Consider the following 17,719-nt stretch of genomic DNA (forward strand, 5'->3'; position numbering starts at 1 on the left):
TGCCACTTCTGGCCTAGAAGCAACTAACCATATTGTTAGGAGAGAAATACCACTCAGGGATCCACTACAAAGCACGAGGAGCAAGGAGACATCTGCAGTCCTCACGCAGCAGCTGCTGAACGACTGAAAAAACCAAACACACTCCTCCACCTCGTAATGGTATTTTGTACCACTCCTTGTACCATACTCATCTGGAAGAAGCCGCCGCCGGGGCCACGGAGCGCCGGGGCTGGCCTCTCGCAGGGGCCGCGGAACCGGCGCTGCCGCGGTAGGTGCCCTGCGGAACGCTCCGGCGCGGCCCCGTAGCTCTCGGCCGCCCGGCCCTGCCGGCTCTTCGCCCCTCCGCCCTCGGCGCTCGCCTCCGAGGCAGGCGGATGCCGGGGCGGTGCCTGCGGGGCCGGGCAGGGCCTGGCACCCGCCCCTGGGGCGGTGCGGGGCGGGCACGGCGGCGGCGGGGCCGGGCGAGGCGAAGGCAGAGGGGCCGCGGGAGCGGGGAGACAGCAGCCGGCGAGCCGGCCATGGTGGGCCTCAAGGAGGAGCTGCTGAAGTCCATCTGGCACGCCTTCACCGCCCTCGACCTCGATCGCAGCGGGAAGGTCTCCAAGTCCCAGCTCAAGGCAAGTGGGGCGGCCCGGCCCGGCCCGGCCCGGCCCAGCGAGGAGCGAGGGGTAGCGAGCCCAGGGGGTGCGGCGCAGGGCCGGGGCCCGGGCTCGGGCTCCCCGTGGGTGTGAGAGGCCGTGACACGGGCCTCGGCCATCCGCACCAGCCGCCTCCATGGTGGACGTGGGATGCTCAGCATGGGCCCTGCCCGAGGTGGTCGCGCTCAGGGCCAGATGAGGGGACATGGCCACCCATTTTCAAAGCATGCTTGGGGCCGTGAATTGGATTTTCTCCATTGAGGCCATTGTCCATCACATGGCATTGCCCATTGCTGTGGCTCCTGGGCACCTGCCTCCCAGTGGAGCCTTGTATGGGCCCTTCCTCACACTGAAGGAGGCTTATTTTCATTCTACCCAGGCAAGCACTTCACCCTCCTTGGGATGTCAGTGCACAAACCCTCGTTGTGTTTCTGCTCCGTATTCAACTGCATGTCCTTGGTACCCTTTCTGGCCAAAATCTTCTGTGGGGTAGCCACAAGGTGCTATCTGTAGGGGTTAGCTGCGTCCAAGTGAAGCTCATAGCTTGCCAAGAGGAGAGCGAGGTACCACAGTACTCTCTTATTTGGTTATAAACAGGAGAACTAGTCAAGAGCCTCCAACTGTGCCATTCTTTCCTTAGCTTACATGCTGAAGTAATGTTTGTGCTCTTAAAAGAGCTCTCAGGCAGCTTGCTGAATCCAGTCCTGTCTTGGCCCTGCTTTATGGGACTGTCTTGGCCTGGGAATAATAGCAGGAATCTGGCTAAATAAATATTTTCAATAAGAAGGCAACACCTGTTGACATTTGAGACTGTGGGTCCTTGTACTGAGTGCTGGAGTTGTGTGGGCCGCAAAAATTAGCTGGAGTTTGTGCCCTTTGTGGGATTAACTCCTTGAGAGAGTGGCTGTGCTGCGGGTGGCGTTTCCAAGCGTGAGTAAGCTAAAGGACTTTGTTTTCAGCATTATGTAATAAGTATCCACAACATGCAATGTGCGGCAAGCAGCCCGTTCCTCTTCTCCTTTTCTTTGCTTGGGGTGATCAGGCTGTGAGATACAGCCTAACTTGGCCAGAAGCGACTGTGGGGCAGGAGTCTGGCAAGAGGCCAGACCTGACTGCAAGCTCAAGCTGAAAACGTGTGCAGGTCTCAGGTCTTTTACAGGTGGTATCATGACAGTGAGTATTTATGTTGCAGTGTTGCAAGACTAACTGAAGTAGGTTGCAGATAGGCGTTTTTTATTGTCTTGCTTTTTAAAGGAATCCTGTTTTCCTGTCATGCTGTCACACCTTGTGTGTGCTGCTGTGTGATTTGTGTGCTCAGTGTAGTCACCCAGGAGGTGTGTCTGCAGCTTGTGTTGGCATGCTTCTTCTGTGAAGAAGCTGTCATGGTCGCACAGTTGCTGGGGTGAATTAAATGGCTAACAAAGCAGGCAGGATGCTGGTGGACTCATACGGCTTGCTGTGATGGAGGTGTCATCACTTGTTCTCTAAGATCATTGACTCATGTAGGGGATTAGAGCAGCAGTTGTATTTCCAAATTGAAGCAGTTACTTGTCATGCTCTGCTGTCTTATTAGAGCCCCATGTCTACAAATGCTTGTGTTTAAAAAAGGTAAAAAATGAAAGGGGAAATTAAGCTTGTCCCCTCGTTACCTATCAAACATCTTCCTAAACAGTTCTGATGTTTCATTCTGTCCATCTGTGAGAGAGAAGGGATGAAAAAAGTGGGTCTTTGTGGGTCTGTCCAGTTCTGTCTGTGATATAAAGGGAGATGTGGGAATGCAGAAACAAGTTTGAAGTGAGGCTGCTGCCTTCCCCCGTGGCCACCAAGAGTTAGTTTTCAGGAAGCACAGGAAGGGGTAGGGAGCATTATTCCGTAGGCTTTTTGTGGCAAATGATGAATGTGGTGACATACTGATAGTCCTACTGGGGAGAAAAGGTGTATGTTATGGCAGTAGCCCCACATCAATGCAGCAGAGAGGGTCTAGGCAGGACAGCAAAACAGAAGTTCCGGTCTTATTTAGGGCTATGTTGTACTAAGGTATTTCACAATAAAGTATTTCTTTCCACGTTACCATGAGGAAGATCTAGCACCCCTATAAAATGGAGAGATGAGGCTTGCAGATAAACAGGTTAGTAGAGATCTATGGCATTAGAAAAATATGTTGAATAATTTAGTGAAATTCCAGTTATAAAAAAAAGTTGTAAAAAACTGTTTTCTGAGAACAGCATGCAGTGTTGTAACTTACTGAACTCTTCCCTCATCAACAAGAAAGCTTACTGACAACAGATCTTCAAATTGTATCATCCAGTATAAGGTATTGACATCATGTTGCACAGAAGGTCCTAAGTATAACATGCCGGTTGTTAAAGAGAGTGTTTTCTAGTTTCTTTACCCAGAAGTGGTCTTTGAGCCTACATACAAATAAATAGTTTTCATTAAATACTGTAAGAAAAATTAATGTGTGTTATGTAGCTGAGGCCCTACGGTGGAGGGTTGGCATCACACATTGTTTTTAATATATCTAGAGCAAGAGGACGGAGGGGAGTGAATTGGGTCTGTTTTGTAGTCTGGAGAAGCATCAAACGCTTGGAGGAAAACTAGGACTTGCTTGGAATAGTAAGGATTTAATGAGATGTCTTTTATCCATTTGTATCTTTTGTATATAGTCTGAGCTGCTGAGAGATGGTCAAATCAGTCCTCCGTTTAATTTTGAATATTATCTTCTAGTGTGCACTGATTTTTTTTCTTTTTGTCTAATCAGTAATCTTCAGAAGTTCTACTGTTATGCTGGCTGCAGATCTTACCCTTTTTTCTACATCACAGACATTTGTGTATTCTGTTCTGAAATGACACCTTGAAATATGGATACAATCATTTTTTCTGTCAGTGTGTTTCAGGACTTTCAAACACTGATATAGCAATGCTAGAGTATAAGTTCTATGTGTGCAGTTATAGCTGCTGTTGTGGTTTGAGCACAAGCTACATCCGAATACTTGCTTTCACATACCTAAATCCAATTTAATCTTTCTTGCAATCGTAAATTTTAAAATTGCATTATTTTAAAAGTTTGTGTAAAGTGCTGACATTCAATCTGCTTTTCATCTGGATATTAAAACACTCTGGTTTTAAATGTAGTTACACTTAGCAGCCAGCAATACTCTTTGCAGTATGTTTGTATGATTGGATCTTGGAAAGAATACATACCAATTAGTTTTTACACTCTGCCTGGAAGCTCTTCCTTATGTTGCTTTGTGACCTGTCTCTGCTTGGCTGTTCTTGTTCTGTTTTGTGTGCTACCAGTGGGGTGGATTTTCAAAGTCTTGGATTTCTGGCATATCTGCAGGACATGGATAGTAAGCACCTTGTGAAAATATGGTCTCATTCGGACCTGTAATGTGTGGGTGACCAAAGTTATTAGTCAGGCTTAGAAAATTTAAACCGGTCTTTTATTGTATCTGGGACATTATAGGATTATTGTACCTCTTATCTTTGTTTTGCTTTTTTACTAAATGGGAAGTAAGTGGCCAGTGGGAAGAGGAAGAATGGTGTAACCAGGGGCAAGAGGGATGGTCCGAATGGAGAGGAAGACCTTGAACAATGTAGCAAGGCACTGGAAGGGTTGAGAGCCTGTGACGAGTGGGCAGGACCCCAGCCGGACAATTGACTTTGTACAACATTGAAGGATGGTAGGAAATTAGTCATTATGACTCACTATGAGAGTTGTACTCTGACGTTATTAACAGGGCTCAAGCGTTTGTATTAGGGTAGCCATGAGGAATCATGTCTGTAAGGTGTGAGGAGAGCTGCCCCTCTTCCAGAAGAGCTGGCAAACCAAGGCAGCTCGTAGACCAAAAGGGGTGACAGCAGGAAATGATGGGGCCATGATACTGTGTTTGAGAGGAGCAGCTGACAGTGGATCAGCAGCCCATTTAACCTTTGTCCTTGAGGTTTTGTCAATGGGTTTCAAGGAAGAGCTCTTTCTAAGGGCTGGGAGACGCAGGGCAGAAGGCAATTCCCTTGGCAATTGGACAGATGCAGGCTGGCACCAGTATGTGACTGGGGGCTAAAGGGAGTGTGCTGATAATGAAGGCAAATGGAAGGGTGGTGTTGTTGAAAAAGTGACAAGGAGTCTGTGAGTGCCCGAGGGAAAAGGGAGCAAATGAAGGAATGGAAAGGTGATGTGGACGAAGGGCACTAGCGCCAGGAACCTGAGCTGGCAGAGGCCAGGCTTGAATATGCTCATCCAACTGGGGAAGTGGTTGCTGCACTAACCCTGGTGTTAAATAATAAGACTTTGACCAGAGCATTTGCTACCTGAGCAGATAAGGAAGCTTTACCTTAGAGACACTGTGATGCAAGAAACTGTATGCTTAAGATGTACCCTGGTTGAAAAGACCTTGTGCCTGTGACAAGGGGCATATAGGATGCTGGTTTCCACACTGGTAAAAAAAAGGAAAAGGGAAAGTACTTGTGAGTACCCTTATTTTGGCTGGCTAGCTGCTGACATGGATGTCAGGGAGAGATGAGCCAAGAATGTCTTGGAATGAATTCACACGAAGCCACTGAATGGAGCTGTCAGGATCTGCGATGCCAACATTTTAAAACCTTAGAAAGAGATGGGGGAGGGAGAAGACCCCCCTGAAAGATGGAAAAGAAGAAGAAAGTACTGAAGAAACTGACAATAGCTGCTGTAGGATTAGTCTGCCTTGTTAATGCGCCTACTATCATATTGGCCAAATTTTTGTCACTGAGCAATAAGTAGTCTAGCAGGTCTTCCTTTTCCCTTTAGAAACGCAGATCACTTTTATGGGCAAGGTTAAATGGAACTACTCAGATGGTAACAATTCAACATGTGCTTAAAGTTTTGGAAGATCAGTGTTTTGGAAAATGGGAGCTTAGAGGGGAGCAGCTGTGGTGGAGTAGAGCTGGGCTGGAGATATGCACTCAAGGTAACGCAGCATGAGACTGGCCATAAAAAAAATAAATCCAAAGTCTGTAATGACCTTTGGCGTTCCGCTTGCTTGTTTCATCTGGCTATTTATATTTAGAGTAGAATACCTTCAGTGTTCCCTGGGCACCATTAGGCATCTTTCTTACAAACCTTTTCATTGCTAATGGAAGAAGTGTGCCCAGAGTGCAGTGGTTTTGTGAACCCTTTGCACACCACTTGTACTGTCTCATGGACTACAGTTTGGGGACCACTGCTGTACCCCTTTGCCGCAGCACAGAGATGAGCCTCTGGCCTGGGGTAGGAGTTGGCTCTGGCATGAAGGTAGATTGTTAAATGTGGCATCCAGAGCATAATAAGCGCTGAAAGAAAAAGCTGCCTAGCAACCCTGGGGGCATGGGGGGAATAATCCTTACTGGTGCAAAACTTCCTCATGGTTGATGGAGTTTCTGCAAGGCAAGGCAATTTTTCGCACCCCAGTTAAGCTAATACTCAACTAGATTGGTTATTTTTTAAAAATTGGTCATTAAAATAGAGTATATCATGGTCCAGCTAATGTGATTTGAGAGAACAAAACAAAATGAGACCTTAGTGCAGAATTTTTCAGGCTTACCCTGCAACTGAAGAATTTGGCTGGCACTTGGCCCTGTTAGAGAATGGCAGGCTTTGGCAGGCACCGAGGAATTTCCTGAGTTATGAAAAGAGAGCACTGGGCACAGGAGAGATCACAGATAAGGCAGATCTTAGAAGATGATTGAAAGTGGAATTCTTTCCTGGTAAATTGGTTGCTTGATGTGGAAACCACCTAGGTTTCTGACAGCCCAAGCACAGCAAGAAGGCCAAAAAAGGGACAAGAGAAACATGTAGAAAGAACGTGATGAGAAAGTGTTTTATTGAGACTTTTAAGTTATTTTGGTAATATGCTTAAATCAGTTTTGCTTTTAGAATATTTTTATTAGCCAAGTGGTTTTTTATAGTATTAGCAACTACAGGCTGGTTGGAAAACTGAGATTATCTCTCAGAAATTCAATAATCCCTCAGTGTTATATAAATAACAACAGAAGCCTTAAATAGAAGGGGAAACACACATGATAGTATATTTTTCCCCCCCATATGTAAATCACATGGACTCAAATACTTGATTTGATGTGGTGGTTAAAAATAAGGATAGATTGAAGGGAAACATGCTGTTGATGAAGGGTAGTGTGAAATGTGATAACTTCTAAATACTATTTTGCTACTTTGGGAAATACAGCTTTTGTTGTGATATGGCAGATGCTATTGTTTTTCTGTTTTTAAAGTCTTGCACCTAGTTAGCTCCAGTGGCTTAATGTTAGCATGCGACAACGAAAACATGTATTTCTCATGGAAATGTGTGCTTTTCTAAAAGAAAGTGTAACTTTGGAGGTATGTAGAGAAGAATTCTCTGAACTGAGCTTGCATCTTGGGCCATCTTTGTAGATTTTTATACTAACTAATGCTTAGACTCTGGCATGTCTCCTTATCATACATAAGAAAAATAAACGTGTTTTTTTTTGAGGGGGTGTTGGGTGTGGGAGGGTGCGAGGTGGGGGTGGGCTGGAAGCCCAGACATTTTAAGTATGTAGCATAGGTTTGATTTCCTAGGCTTTGATGACTTAACTTTCACTTCTTATTTTGCAGCTACCCCATCTCAACTACTTTATGTCTACTCACCTAAATATGCTTATAAATTTTCTGCACATTTTTTTTACTGCTTTCTTTTTGCATCATTTGGGTCTGTTTTTTAAATTTTATGCTGCACAGTGAAAAAGTAAAACATATGCCAAAATTCAGTTGCAGTCTGTCCCATCTAGTTGCCGATTTAAAAAAGAAAAACAAATCACAAGCAGCATGCCTTTTCAAAAGATGCAACTGTTTTACTTCTGCTTAATTTTGTTTACCTGTATTTTTTGCCTTTGGTTCTTAGTTACATTTTTTTCAATGCAGACCATTCCTGGGCATGTGAAGTTAAATCCTTAGCCCAGTTCCCGAAGCCAGTACATGGTCTTCAGAGGTTTAACTCTGCATCATGCCAAGGTAGAAGGCTCCCAGGTGACATTGTGTTTAAGACCCAGTGGGCAGCATGTTACAGGACTGACCTGACTCGAGACTGCATGAACAGCGCAAGGGATGGGTGCTTTGCCTTTCTTAGCAAAGTACTGGTGGCACTGGACTGACTGCTACCCAGGCTCTACCTTCCTGTTGTTGGTACCGAGACGTTAGTTTGTGTGGGCAAAACTCAGTCTAGGTTGAAGAAGTTGAGATGACTTGGCTGCCAGTTAGTTTTCAATAATTCAGTACTTCCTTAAAACTAATCAAGCGTATAGCCTCTTCTTGAAGGTCATTTCTCAAGAAGCGACATGAGTGCTGGTGGGTGTTAAGCTCTTGACATAATTCATGCAAATACCTTTTTAAAATAAAAATTTGAGAAGCACGCCTAAACCCTTCCCCTTTTTATAAATTTACTTTTCCTTTGCTGACTGAAACATGGGGTGAATGTTGAGAAGCAATCCAAAAACAAGCAGATGAGAGAAAGCCGTTGTTAATGCTTTAATTTGAGTGGTCATTTCTTTGTAAAGTAAAGGTACACATTGTGAGGAGTTTTCTTGGTTACTTGTTTTCACTAGGTAGTAAATATAATTTCAAAGTCTAGGTGTTTGTGGTTGTTTTCTGTAGCTATCTAATTTTACTCTGCAAATATTATCATGGTGTTTCTGCATGCCTCTCCTGGTTTTCAAATGCATGTGTGCACAAAGGGTAGCTTCTGTAGCCGTGTTTGCACTTCTATAGGAATGGACTTATCTGTGATGGCACTGCTTCTGTAAACATGCAACTGTCTGAAGCTGATGAATCCTTGGAGTCAACTTTTTTAGTTATGTTTTGGTTTTTGACAAAAATCCACAGGGTGGAACTTGTGCTGACATGAAGGTGTCACTTTCTGTGCATGGTTTTGCAAATCACAGGTCTGCTCTGGAGGGAACGCAGCATGGTTAAGGCCAACAGCGGGGTCATTGATTTCTCTTCTGTCCTTAGGTCCTTTCTCACAACTTGTGCACAGTATTAAATGTCCCCCACGACCCAGTGGCCTTGGAAGAACACTTTAGGGATGATGATGAAGGACCAGTTTCCAATCAGGGTTACATGCCTTATCTAAACAAGTTCATCTTGGAGAAGGTAAGTTTTGAATTCTTGTGTTCTGTTTTTCCCTTTAACAGGATTTGTATTAGAGTGTCTTTACAGTAGACCTCTGCTTGCAGGAAGCATGCTGGTGCGGAGACACTCTCGTTGTGAGTATGCCTGTGTGGGGTCGTGATGGGGCGGGTACTCTGGAGAGTCTGTGCCTTAAAATGGAAGGGTACACTGTTCCCTACTTCTTTTTTCTCTCGTTGGTTTCTATTTCCTGTTACATCTGGTCATTGTCTAAGTTGTGTTCTTGCAGAACCATGTTCATATAAATAAGGCACCTCAGCCTGAATTTATTTGAAAGTGTCTTAGAGCTATAGATTATCCTTCATACTACAGGTATCACAGAATATTGTTATAGACTCCTTTGCAAATAGGAAGGACAAAAATAGATTTAATGTCTAGTCACAAGGTATTTTAATAAATAGAACCCTTCGGATAGTTGCAGTGGGTGACATTAGGGTGTGTTGTTAAGTTCAGTCTTGCAAGTCCTTTCCTTTCATATCTGAGCACTCTTCAGTCTTCTGTTGTGCTGTGTTTGGGGGGAAGCTCTGGAAAGCTAGCAGGGTTTCCCCTACTCTCTGCTCCATCTTGTTCTAAGATAGGTAGTCACTGGGTCAGTGCTGGGCTCTGGGAGCTGTGTGTTTGAGATTTAGGTTGAAATTTTTGAAAGTAAACTATCTTCCTGGTTTTTTTTTTCTGACAGCTTCTGTTGAGAGACTGGTCTAGATAGTGAAAAGCAGGACACGTGATAGTGCAAACATATCAGCTTCAATACCACTGATTTCTCATCCACCTGGGGGCCGACCCCAGAAACCCTCAAACTTTGACATTGTGGCTACAGATACATAGATGTTTGCTTTCTTTTATAATGTTAAGAAGTTCTGAAGTGATAGGCTGCTGGAAAGTCGAATGCAGCAATTGCAGATTATGCAAAATCCTTAGCCTGATTTGCTGATATTTACTGCTTCTTTAATGTACATTTAATATTGGTGGAAAATATGATACATATATAGAACAGTCTGGCAGCTTGGAAACAGGAGAAGCTTCATATATCTAGCTAAGTCTTATCAGCTCCTCTGTCTCTTTAGTCTGTGTTTCTCTCAAACTCAGTGTCCTGTTTCATGTGTGGAAGTTGTTGGCTGTTAATACAGATAAAGGTACCGGCTTAATGTCTTGGTGGTTTGATGTTGGAGAATCTTGGTTTGTCTCTAAGAAGTTTGTGATCTCATTTCTACTTTGTGTTGGCTGCCTGAGCTCCTTGAAGATTCAGTGGAGACCAGCAGTTTTTATACAACTTTTGTGGAAAAAGAAAAGGCCTTACTTTATTTTGACCGAAGGGTTATGGTAGTAGAGTCTGAACCACAGTGGTTTTTGTTAATACCATTTGTAGGCAGTAGCAAGCCATTAAGTTAAAAAAAACAAAAACAAACAAAAAAACCCCATAGATATGGAAGGCTTTTTCAAATATAAACATGCTTTACTCTTAAAGGGTGTTTATAGGAAGAATTGTTACAGAAATGAGGAGCAATTGCATTTAAATAACACTTTAATTTGAAAATTAAAGACCTGGCCACATAAGCATGTTGGTGTGAATTTATAATGTGTAGATACTCTGGGGTACCTTCTTGCCCCATGGTAAAAACAAAGGACAAGCTACCTTGCTTTCTCATGAAAGGAAAGAGCATGGCTGCATGTAGTTTCTTGTGTTGTTTTATTCATACAGTGATCTGGCTTCCAATAATTGCCTGATATACCCATACCATTAGTTCATCTTAAAAGATGAAGATGTTAAGGAACAGGATTAAAATACCTGTAACTTCAGTTAATCCTGACTAAATGCTTTTAAACAGTTTAGATATGTACTATTAAAAATTAGTGAATTTCTTTAGACAGAAGGCTATCTTTGTGGACTGGAAAAGTAATCTTGATTGTGACATCTCATCCTTCAGAGGTGACTTTACATCAGTGCCAAAAGACAACATGCAGTGGGATGAAGTCACTGGTTCATAGCATGTCTCCTTTGTTTAAAACAAGCAAGCAAAAATAGCAAACAAGAAAACCCTTCTTTTTTCATTCTTCCAGGGCATAACCTATTCTTTTAGATGGGGTGATTGTAGAACAAATGCTATTAATTTATGCTAGTAAGCAAAGCTACTAAAGAAGGACGGGTGCTTTATACCCCAAATACAGAGGAAGATCTCTCAATTTCCAGTCAAACATCATCTGGTGAATTAATTGATTTGAGCAAGAGCAACCTGATCAAGAGATATTTTTTTGATCTCAAGATATTTTGCTTTAAAACATTAGTAAAATATTTAAAGAATGAATCCTTAGGTTTCTTTTAAAACAGATATATAACTGTGACTTACAATTTTATTGAGAGGACTTTGTAACCTTTTGAAATAACTTCTGTTGTACTCTTAAAAGCAGCATAGCTTTTTATATTTTTAGTGCTGGCTTACCCTGTGTTACCCTGCAATAAAGCCTCTTTATATAGAACCAAGCTATCAAGATATCCTATAAATATAAAGAAAGGCACAAGTCGGTAGTTTAGTGAGGCAAATCGGTTGCAACTATTTTCCTTTATCCAAGTAGGGAATTTGAATAAATAGTTTGAATAATTAGTATTGTCTTACTGATGATTTTTAGTATCATGCTGCTCGTTACTTAGCAGACAGATGTACCTAGGATTTTCCTGCCTCTGAAACAGAATCTGTTCTTGTTCTCTAAGTGTCCCTTTCAGGAGGGAGCTGTTGCTTGCCAGTATAATGTCTTCATAATTTGTTTTACTTGGTTTCATAACCATATTTTAGCATGTTCCATTATTTACAATATATGTCTTTTAATGCCAATTGAAAATGTTTCATTTTCAGTTATGACGGTGGTATTTTGCAACATGGCTTATTTACAGGGGGGAAGAGTCAGAGTGGGGGAGACAAAGAAGGACATAATTCTAAACCTCAGGTTATTTCATCTTCCAGACAATTTAGTGAATGCTACTTAAACTACCAATGTGTGTTGTATTTTCGGAACCGATCTCACGACTGGTACTTAAGGCGAATGTTTTCTATATTTCCTTATGTTTTAGAGTTATTTGGTAGGACATTGATGATGGTAAATTATACTTTGCATATTAGTAGAGATTAAAGATCTAAAAAATTACATGGGTTTTGCTGCATTTTTCTTTCGATTATTTTTTGAAACTTCTTAGAAAGGGAAGGTAGGTGTCTTTTATATATCATGTTTTTATATCTATGAATTTAAGCAGTTTTAAGGTTGGAGGGGTTGGTTCATTTGCATGTTTCATCATTTGAAGAGATTCACAAATGAGAGTAAGAGTTGCTGTAGTTAATAGTGTGGAGTACTGCAGAAGTTTCCAAATTAAATGGTGACTTCAAATAAATTGGACAAATAATGAAGTACAGTTAAAATCATATACTAGTGCCCAGGAAAAATCTCTTGTACAAGGATTTGTTCATAAATTAAGCAACAGCATTGTGTGATATTCACACAGGTTGCAAGCGGGATGAGTATTCTGGCCAAACACAATTGAAATTCTGGTTTCTCAGTAGTGTTATAATTTTCTTATTTTAGTTTCATATCAAGATGATTTCGGTGTAGGATTCATAGTAGAGTCCCCCTGTAATTAAAGATGTTTTAGGGAATCCTCTTTAAATTTAAATAGTCTTTGACCCAGTCTGTGTTTATAAATATGTGTTTTGTTCATGTAATGAAAAAACAATGGGTGTATTTGTTTATGACTGTTTTTTTGACATCAGTACCTCCTGTTTGAGAAGTTTCTACTTCTACAGTTTCTTAAGTTAGAAGTGCTTTTGCAAATAAGTTCAAGTATGACTTTAGAAACTGTTCAAATCTTTTTAATTTTTGGAATGATGCTTAGAAATGCTCTCTCATAAATCCAGAGAGATTATTAATTCAGTGTAATTATTATGTAGCCACCTACACTGGAGTATTGCCAGTCAAGTAAGCCAAAGTAGCACAGCCAAGACTTTTGGAGTATGGAGTATGGAGCAATTTGAGTTTAGTTCAGGGATTTTCACCTTCTTTCCCCTCCCACCCCATGCAAATGTCCTTGTGGAAGGTAGGTACCAGAAATAGTTGGCATTACTACATGAAATTGCCAAGGAAAATTTTTAATCTTCATTAAATAGAACGGTTTATTTCCATCCCCACCCCCAATATTCCCAGAACAACAATTTAATGATTAAATCCTTTATTTAACAGACAGCCTAATCATTTAGAAAAAAAACACAGATGTGAATCAGAGTTATTTTGGAGAGCTGGGGCTTGTGCACTCATCTGATCATTGTTCCTGAATAATTCCTAAACAGTGTCTCTGCTCCAGATGCCCTGTGGGTCCCATGAAGTCTGTTTCAGAATCAAGTCTGGACTCTGAAAAAAGGACTTATATGTAAGGAATGATATGGCTAAAGTGGGAGCCCTGGAACAGTGCGACCTAGTCCCCTCTGCCAAAATGGTCCTGAAACCTCCTGCTTGGCTGCTGCCTAATGCTGGTGGCAGTGACATGCTGTATGTGACTTGGGTTTTGATGTGAGTTTCTGAGGTGCACATGATCCAACTTTGTTTTGTGAGCAGAAACCACACACTTTACTCTGGCTAGGGCCTGTGCCTTTCTCCACCTGTCTCCCTGCGGTCATTGATTGCTGCTGTGCTTTAAAACATGAGCTGCTCATAGAGCAACACACCTTATTTATAACACTTAGAGCACTGGCCAGCTGTTTCCCACCCTATCGGCATCTTCCTCGAGAGTAGCGTAACCACTGGGACATTTCCAGGGTGGAACTGCTCATCATTTGGGTGGGTGAAGTTGTTTTAGGAAAGAAGTCAAGATTCATTGGGCAGGGTGGGGAGGACAGGCAGGAAAAAGCACAGGCAAAAGTACCCAAGGGATGAGGCGCTGGCAAGTTGAAGGAAGGAGAAAGAAATATGGCTTCTAGCCCTTGTTCCAAAGGGTGTTGGTTTGCTTAGCTGGTGTTGCATTTAAGACCAATGTTTCTTGTGTGAACAACCAGGATGCTGAACTTGTGGCTATAGCAGCTATAGCTCCTGCAGCTTCCACCTTCTTCAAAGGACAGCTGTAGCCTGTAGCTGGCCTCTTGCATTGTCACTTACACTGGTGGCCAGCTCTGCAAATATGCAAAGCCTATGGCTTTCTTTCATAGTCTCATTTTTAGTCCTGGAAACTGTACTGTAAAGTGCTTCTTGGCATAGGGCTGGTTTCCTGTTTACTCTGTCTTTTTTTTTTTTTTTTTTTTTTTCCCCTCCACCCACATCAGTTTGTCCACTTCCTTAGTCTGTCTTTGACTTAGCCACTATGGTTCACCTCCACTATATTTGACCACTTACCAAACTGGATAGGAAATCATACAGTTTGCAGTGGTGTCCTTGAAGCATCTAAGATGCATGGTTTGGTCTAGCATAAGAAAAAGTCACTGAACATTACTGGTGTTGTTACTACAGGAGGTACAAGAACCTGTTTCTTAGACATGTTTTCCAAAATCTCAAGGGACTTCCATTGCACTGCAGATCATGCATTTATCAGTTACATGGTCGCAAAGAAATAGAATTGCTAAGCTGTAGGGTGATAAATAGATTTCATCTTTAACATAAATGAAGGTTTAAAAAGAAAATAGAGGAAAAGAAAGCTTTTGCTTAGGTAAATAATCCAGAGATGGGTATGTACAATTGCTAGGTATGATAAAGGATAACAAAAACAAGGAATTATCAGTAAGGTGATGATTTGCAAGTCTGAGAAAAAGGAAAGGTTTTAAGTGAATTAGCGTTTGGGAAAAAATGATTCTGTGCTTATGAATATCCTACAACAATTACATTTGAGTAATATGAAGTGGAAAAACATATTAAAGGTCTTCCCCAGCTATTGTTCCAATAGCACTTTTAGCATATCCACATGTAGTTTTGGCTATAACGGTTTCCAAATTTGCTATGTAAGATCTCAGTAACTCAGTGCCATGGAAGGGCAGTTGGAACTGAGACAGTTATGAAGATGGTTTGGAAGCTAGTGTGCTAGAGGAAATGCAGAATGCAGTGTAGCTTCATTCACATGAAGTCAGGTTGTTATTAACTCAAGCAGAAATTGGAGGTTGGATATAGATTTCGCTGGAAGAAATTCCTTAGTTAACCCCATGCAGGAAGTCAGACTAGGCTGCTACAGTGCTCTTTTTGGGCCCTGACATTTCTTGCAAACTAGGATTTTCTCGGTGCTTTTTGTATGACTTAGTCTGCTAAACTTTGTTTCTCTGTTATTCTGTGCTATTTGTGCATATTAATTTTGTTCAATTTCTTCATTTTAGGTTCAAGGAAACTTTGACAAAGTTGAATTCAACAGGATGTGCTGGACTCTTTGTGCTAAAAAGAACCTCTCTAAAAGTCCTTTGCTGATTAGTGATGAAGATGCATTTAAAGTGTGGGTTATTTTTAACTTTTTATCAGAGGACAAATACCCTTTAATCATTGTACCTGAGGAGGTAAGAAGAAAAAAACCTAAGCTGTTTAACACCGGTTTGCTTAATGTCCCAGTTGAACTCTGTTAATGTTCGCTAGTCTCTAGAGATTTAAGACAATATAATTAATATAAAACTTCTATTCCCCTCTTTTAATAATGTAAGGCCTTGGGCGCTTTTCTTCATCTTCCAGGGTGCATATGTGGGGATTCCCACAGGATACTTTAGACTCCAATGGCTTTATGCATCTGTTATTTAAACAGCCTGGACCAAATAGGAAGTGCTCCTTGCCCCCCAGTAAAAAGCTTATCTTGCTTTTTGTGAGGACTGACTGGTGCTGGGGAGACTAGCTCCAGTACCAGCACTTGGAGCTGTTGAGGTTCTCGCTTCCCTCATGAGCAGTGCATGCATGTAATCTTTAATCACTGTGCTTGCTTATATGTGATTAAAATTTTGCACAGTTAGTACATTGGTGTGATTCTGAAAACAAATTCTCCCCTCTGCTCTGTTACTGTGACTTGCAAGATGAGTTTTCAGTCTCATGTCACCCTACTGATGAAAAGTAGTACTAACTTTTCTGATGATGTCTGTTTCTGATGAAAACCAGCCACCACCTGAATGCGCTTGCTTGAAATGGTTGAAGGAATAATGCTCTTTATACTTTAAGTTCATGAACAAGTGTGGGCAATGTTCAAATAGGTATTCTAACCCTAAAGCAAGATTTTGGTATCTCCACAGTTCTCCCCTTGTGGAGGGGATAGGGAAGAAGCAGAAAAATCAGAACTGTAGACATAAATAATGTATTGCAAAACTGTGTACAGAAATCCCAGGTGTTTGCCATTCAGCACTGGAGTACTGATTAATAAATATTTGCAAATTATTGAGCAGTCAGGGATCAAGACAGTCTGACTTACATGCCACTATGACATAACTGTTGGACTCCAAGCTGTTGTGCCAAATCATAAAGTACAGATAACTCCCTTATCAAAATAAACTGCTTGGTTTTGCTGTGTCACTCCTTAGCAGGAGACTTTCACTCTGTACAGTGTTACTGTTTTTGCGAGACTGGTGGTGATGAGGCCCTACTGTATTCCCACAAGAAATGGGACAGTCTTCTTGCTTGCTTTCCTGTTTTTTCTGTCAGTTTTGGGAGACGGGGATGATGGTTATAAAATTCATGACAGCTCCTTTCTTAATGGTGCCAGATTTGGCTTTGATAGAAGGTCAGAGCCACTAAAAAAATGTCAAAACTGGGATTCAAATCCACGTCACTGGTCTGTCGTCGTGCTCCCCACTGCACAGCCTGGCTAACCTGAGGATAGATATTTCATGTCTCCTTATTTGTTGGCATGGTTAAAAACTTCAGACCTGCCAGCTCTGGGGTGTCAGCATTGCTCGCTTGCTCCCCCTCCACCAAGCAAGCCCTCAGATTTGTGCTGCCTTCTGTAGCTGATGCCAGGTAATGACAATGAGCTGATTGTTGGGAGATGGGCTGCAGAGTTGGCTCCGAGCCCTAAGGAGGTTTTCGAGATTTCATAGCTGCTGTTGTTTGCGTTCCTTGCCGTTCTTAATGTCTGGGGTTAACCTGTATTGCTTTTCTACTTGGAGTACTTTTAAAATTCTTAGGGTGGATCTCACTCTGCACCTCCTTGATTATGGCAAGATTTAAATCGTGCAATACTGTTTAAGGAAAGCTTATAGAGCCTCACTAAGAAAGACTGCTCTGTTCTTATTGCATACAATGCCTATATTCACTCTAACCTTTTGCCTTAGACCACACAGGTAATGTAATCAGCTGGTGGAGGAATGCTATCTGTTGAACGCACTCTTTTCTGGTTTGCAGTGGTCTTCCTTGGGTTCTCTGTGCTTCTGTAAAACTCCACATTTACTCATTTACCCTTTTGCACATAATTCCAGAAGTAAAGAAGCAAAGTCTCAATTTTGGTCAGTTTTGCTTTTTCTCTGTCTGACCTTTCCTATCTGCCTTTTGAGTTCTTATGTCTGGGGTTTTTTAATGTTAAATCCAAACTCCAGATTTGCAAAGCATTTTTTTGTACAAACTTGTAGTTGTCTTAGTGCTGAGAATTTTTTCCTGAAAATAACTTTTCTCAATAGCATGCAAAATGGTCCTGGTACCTAGTAAAGGTATTTTCTTTTCCGTTTACTTTTTATGCCTCTTGAGTTCATACTAAAGCTTGATTATATATTCAGTCATTTAATTACTAAATGGCTTGTACATCATGTATAAAGTGAGGGGATTTTGCAAAGTGAAGAACAGAGGGAGAGGGTGATGGAAGCATCACTGTTCTGTGATGTTTATATTTTAGTGGCAGCAAAGTAAACCTCTCACAGGTAACTAGAGCTTCCCAGCCCAGGAGCGAACTATCCTTCCCTCCCTGTCTGTTGCTCTTATTATTGGCTGA

At 41.8% G+C, this 17,719-nt stretch overlaps 1 protein-coding gene across 1 annotated transcript in view; it reads left to right on the plus strand.

The window, feature by feature from the left end:
• Positions 1–435: 435 nt before the first annotated feature.
• Positions 436–17,719, plus strand: part of SWAP70 (switching B cell complex subunit SWAP70) — a 41,226-nt gene continuing 23,942 nt past the window's right edge. Inside the window, exons 1-3 of the mRNA XM_064452697.1 lie at positions 436–617; positions 8,641–8,781; positions 15,147–15,320. Coding sequence (XP_064308767.1) covers positions 519–617; positions 8,641–8,781; positions 15,147–15,320 — 414 coding nt within the window. The 5' untranslated portion in view covers positions 436–518. The remainder of the gene's footprint in view (positions 618–8,640; positions 8,782–15,146; positions 15,321–17,719) is intronic.

Source organism: Phalacrocorax carbo, chromosome 5 (genome assembly GCF_963921805.1).
Source record: "Phalacrocorax carbo chromosome 5, bPhaCar2.1, whole genome shotgun sequence".
In the NCBI taxonomy this organism is placed as follows: Eukaryota; Metazoa; Chordata; class Aves; order Suliformes; family Phalacrocoracidae; genus Phalacrocorax; species Phalacrocorax carbo.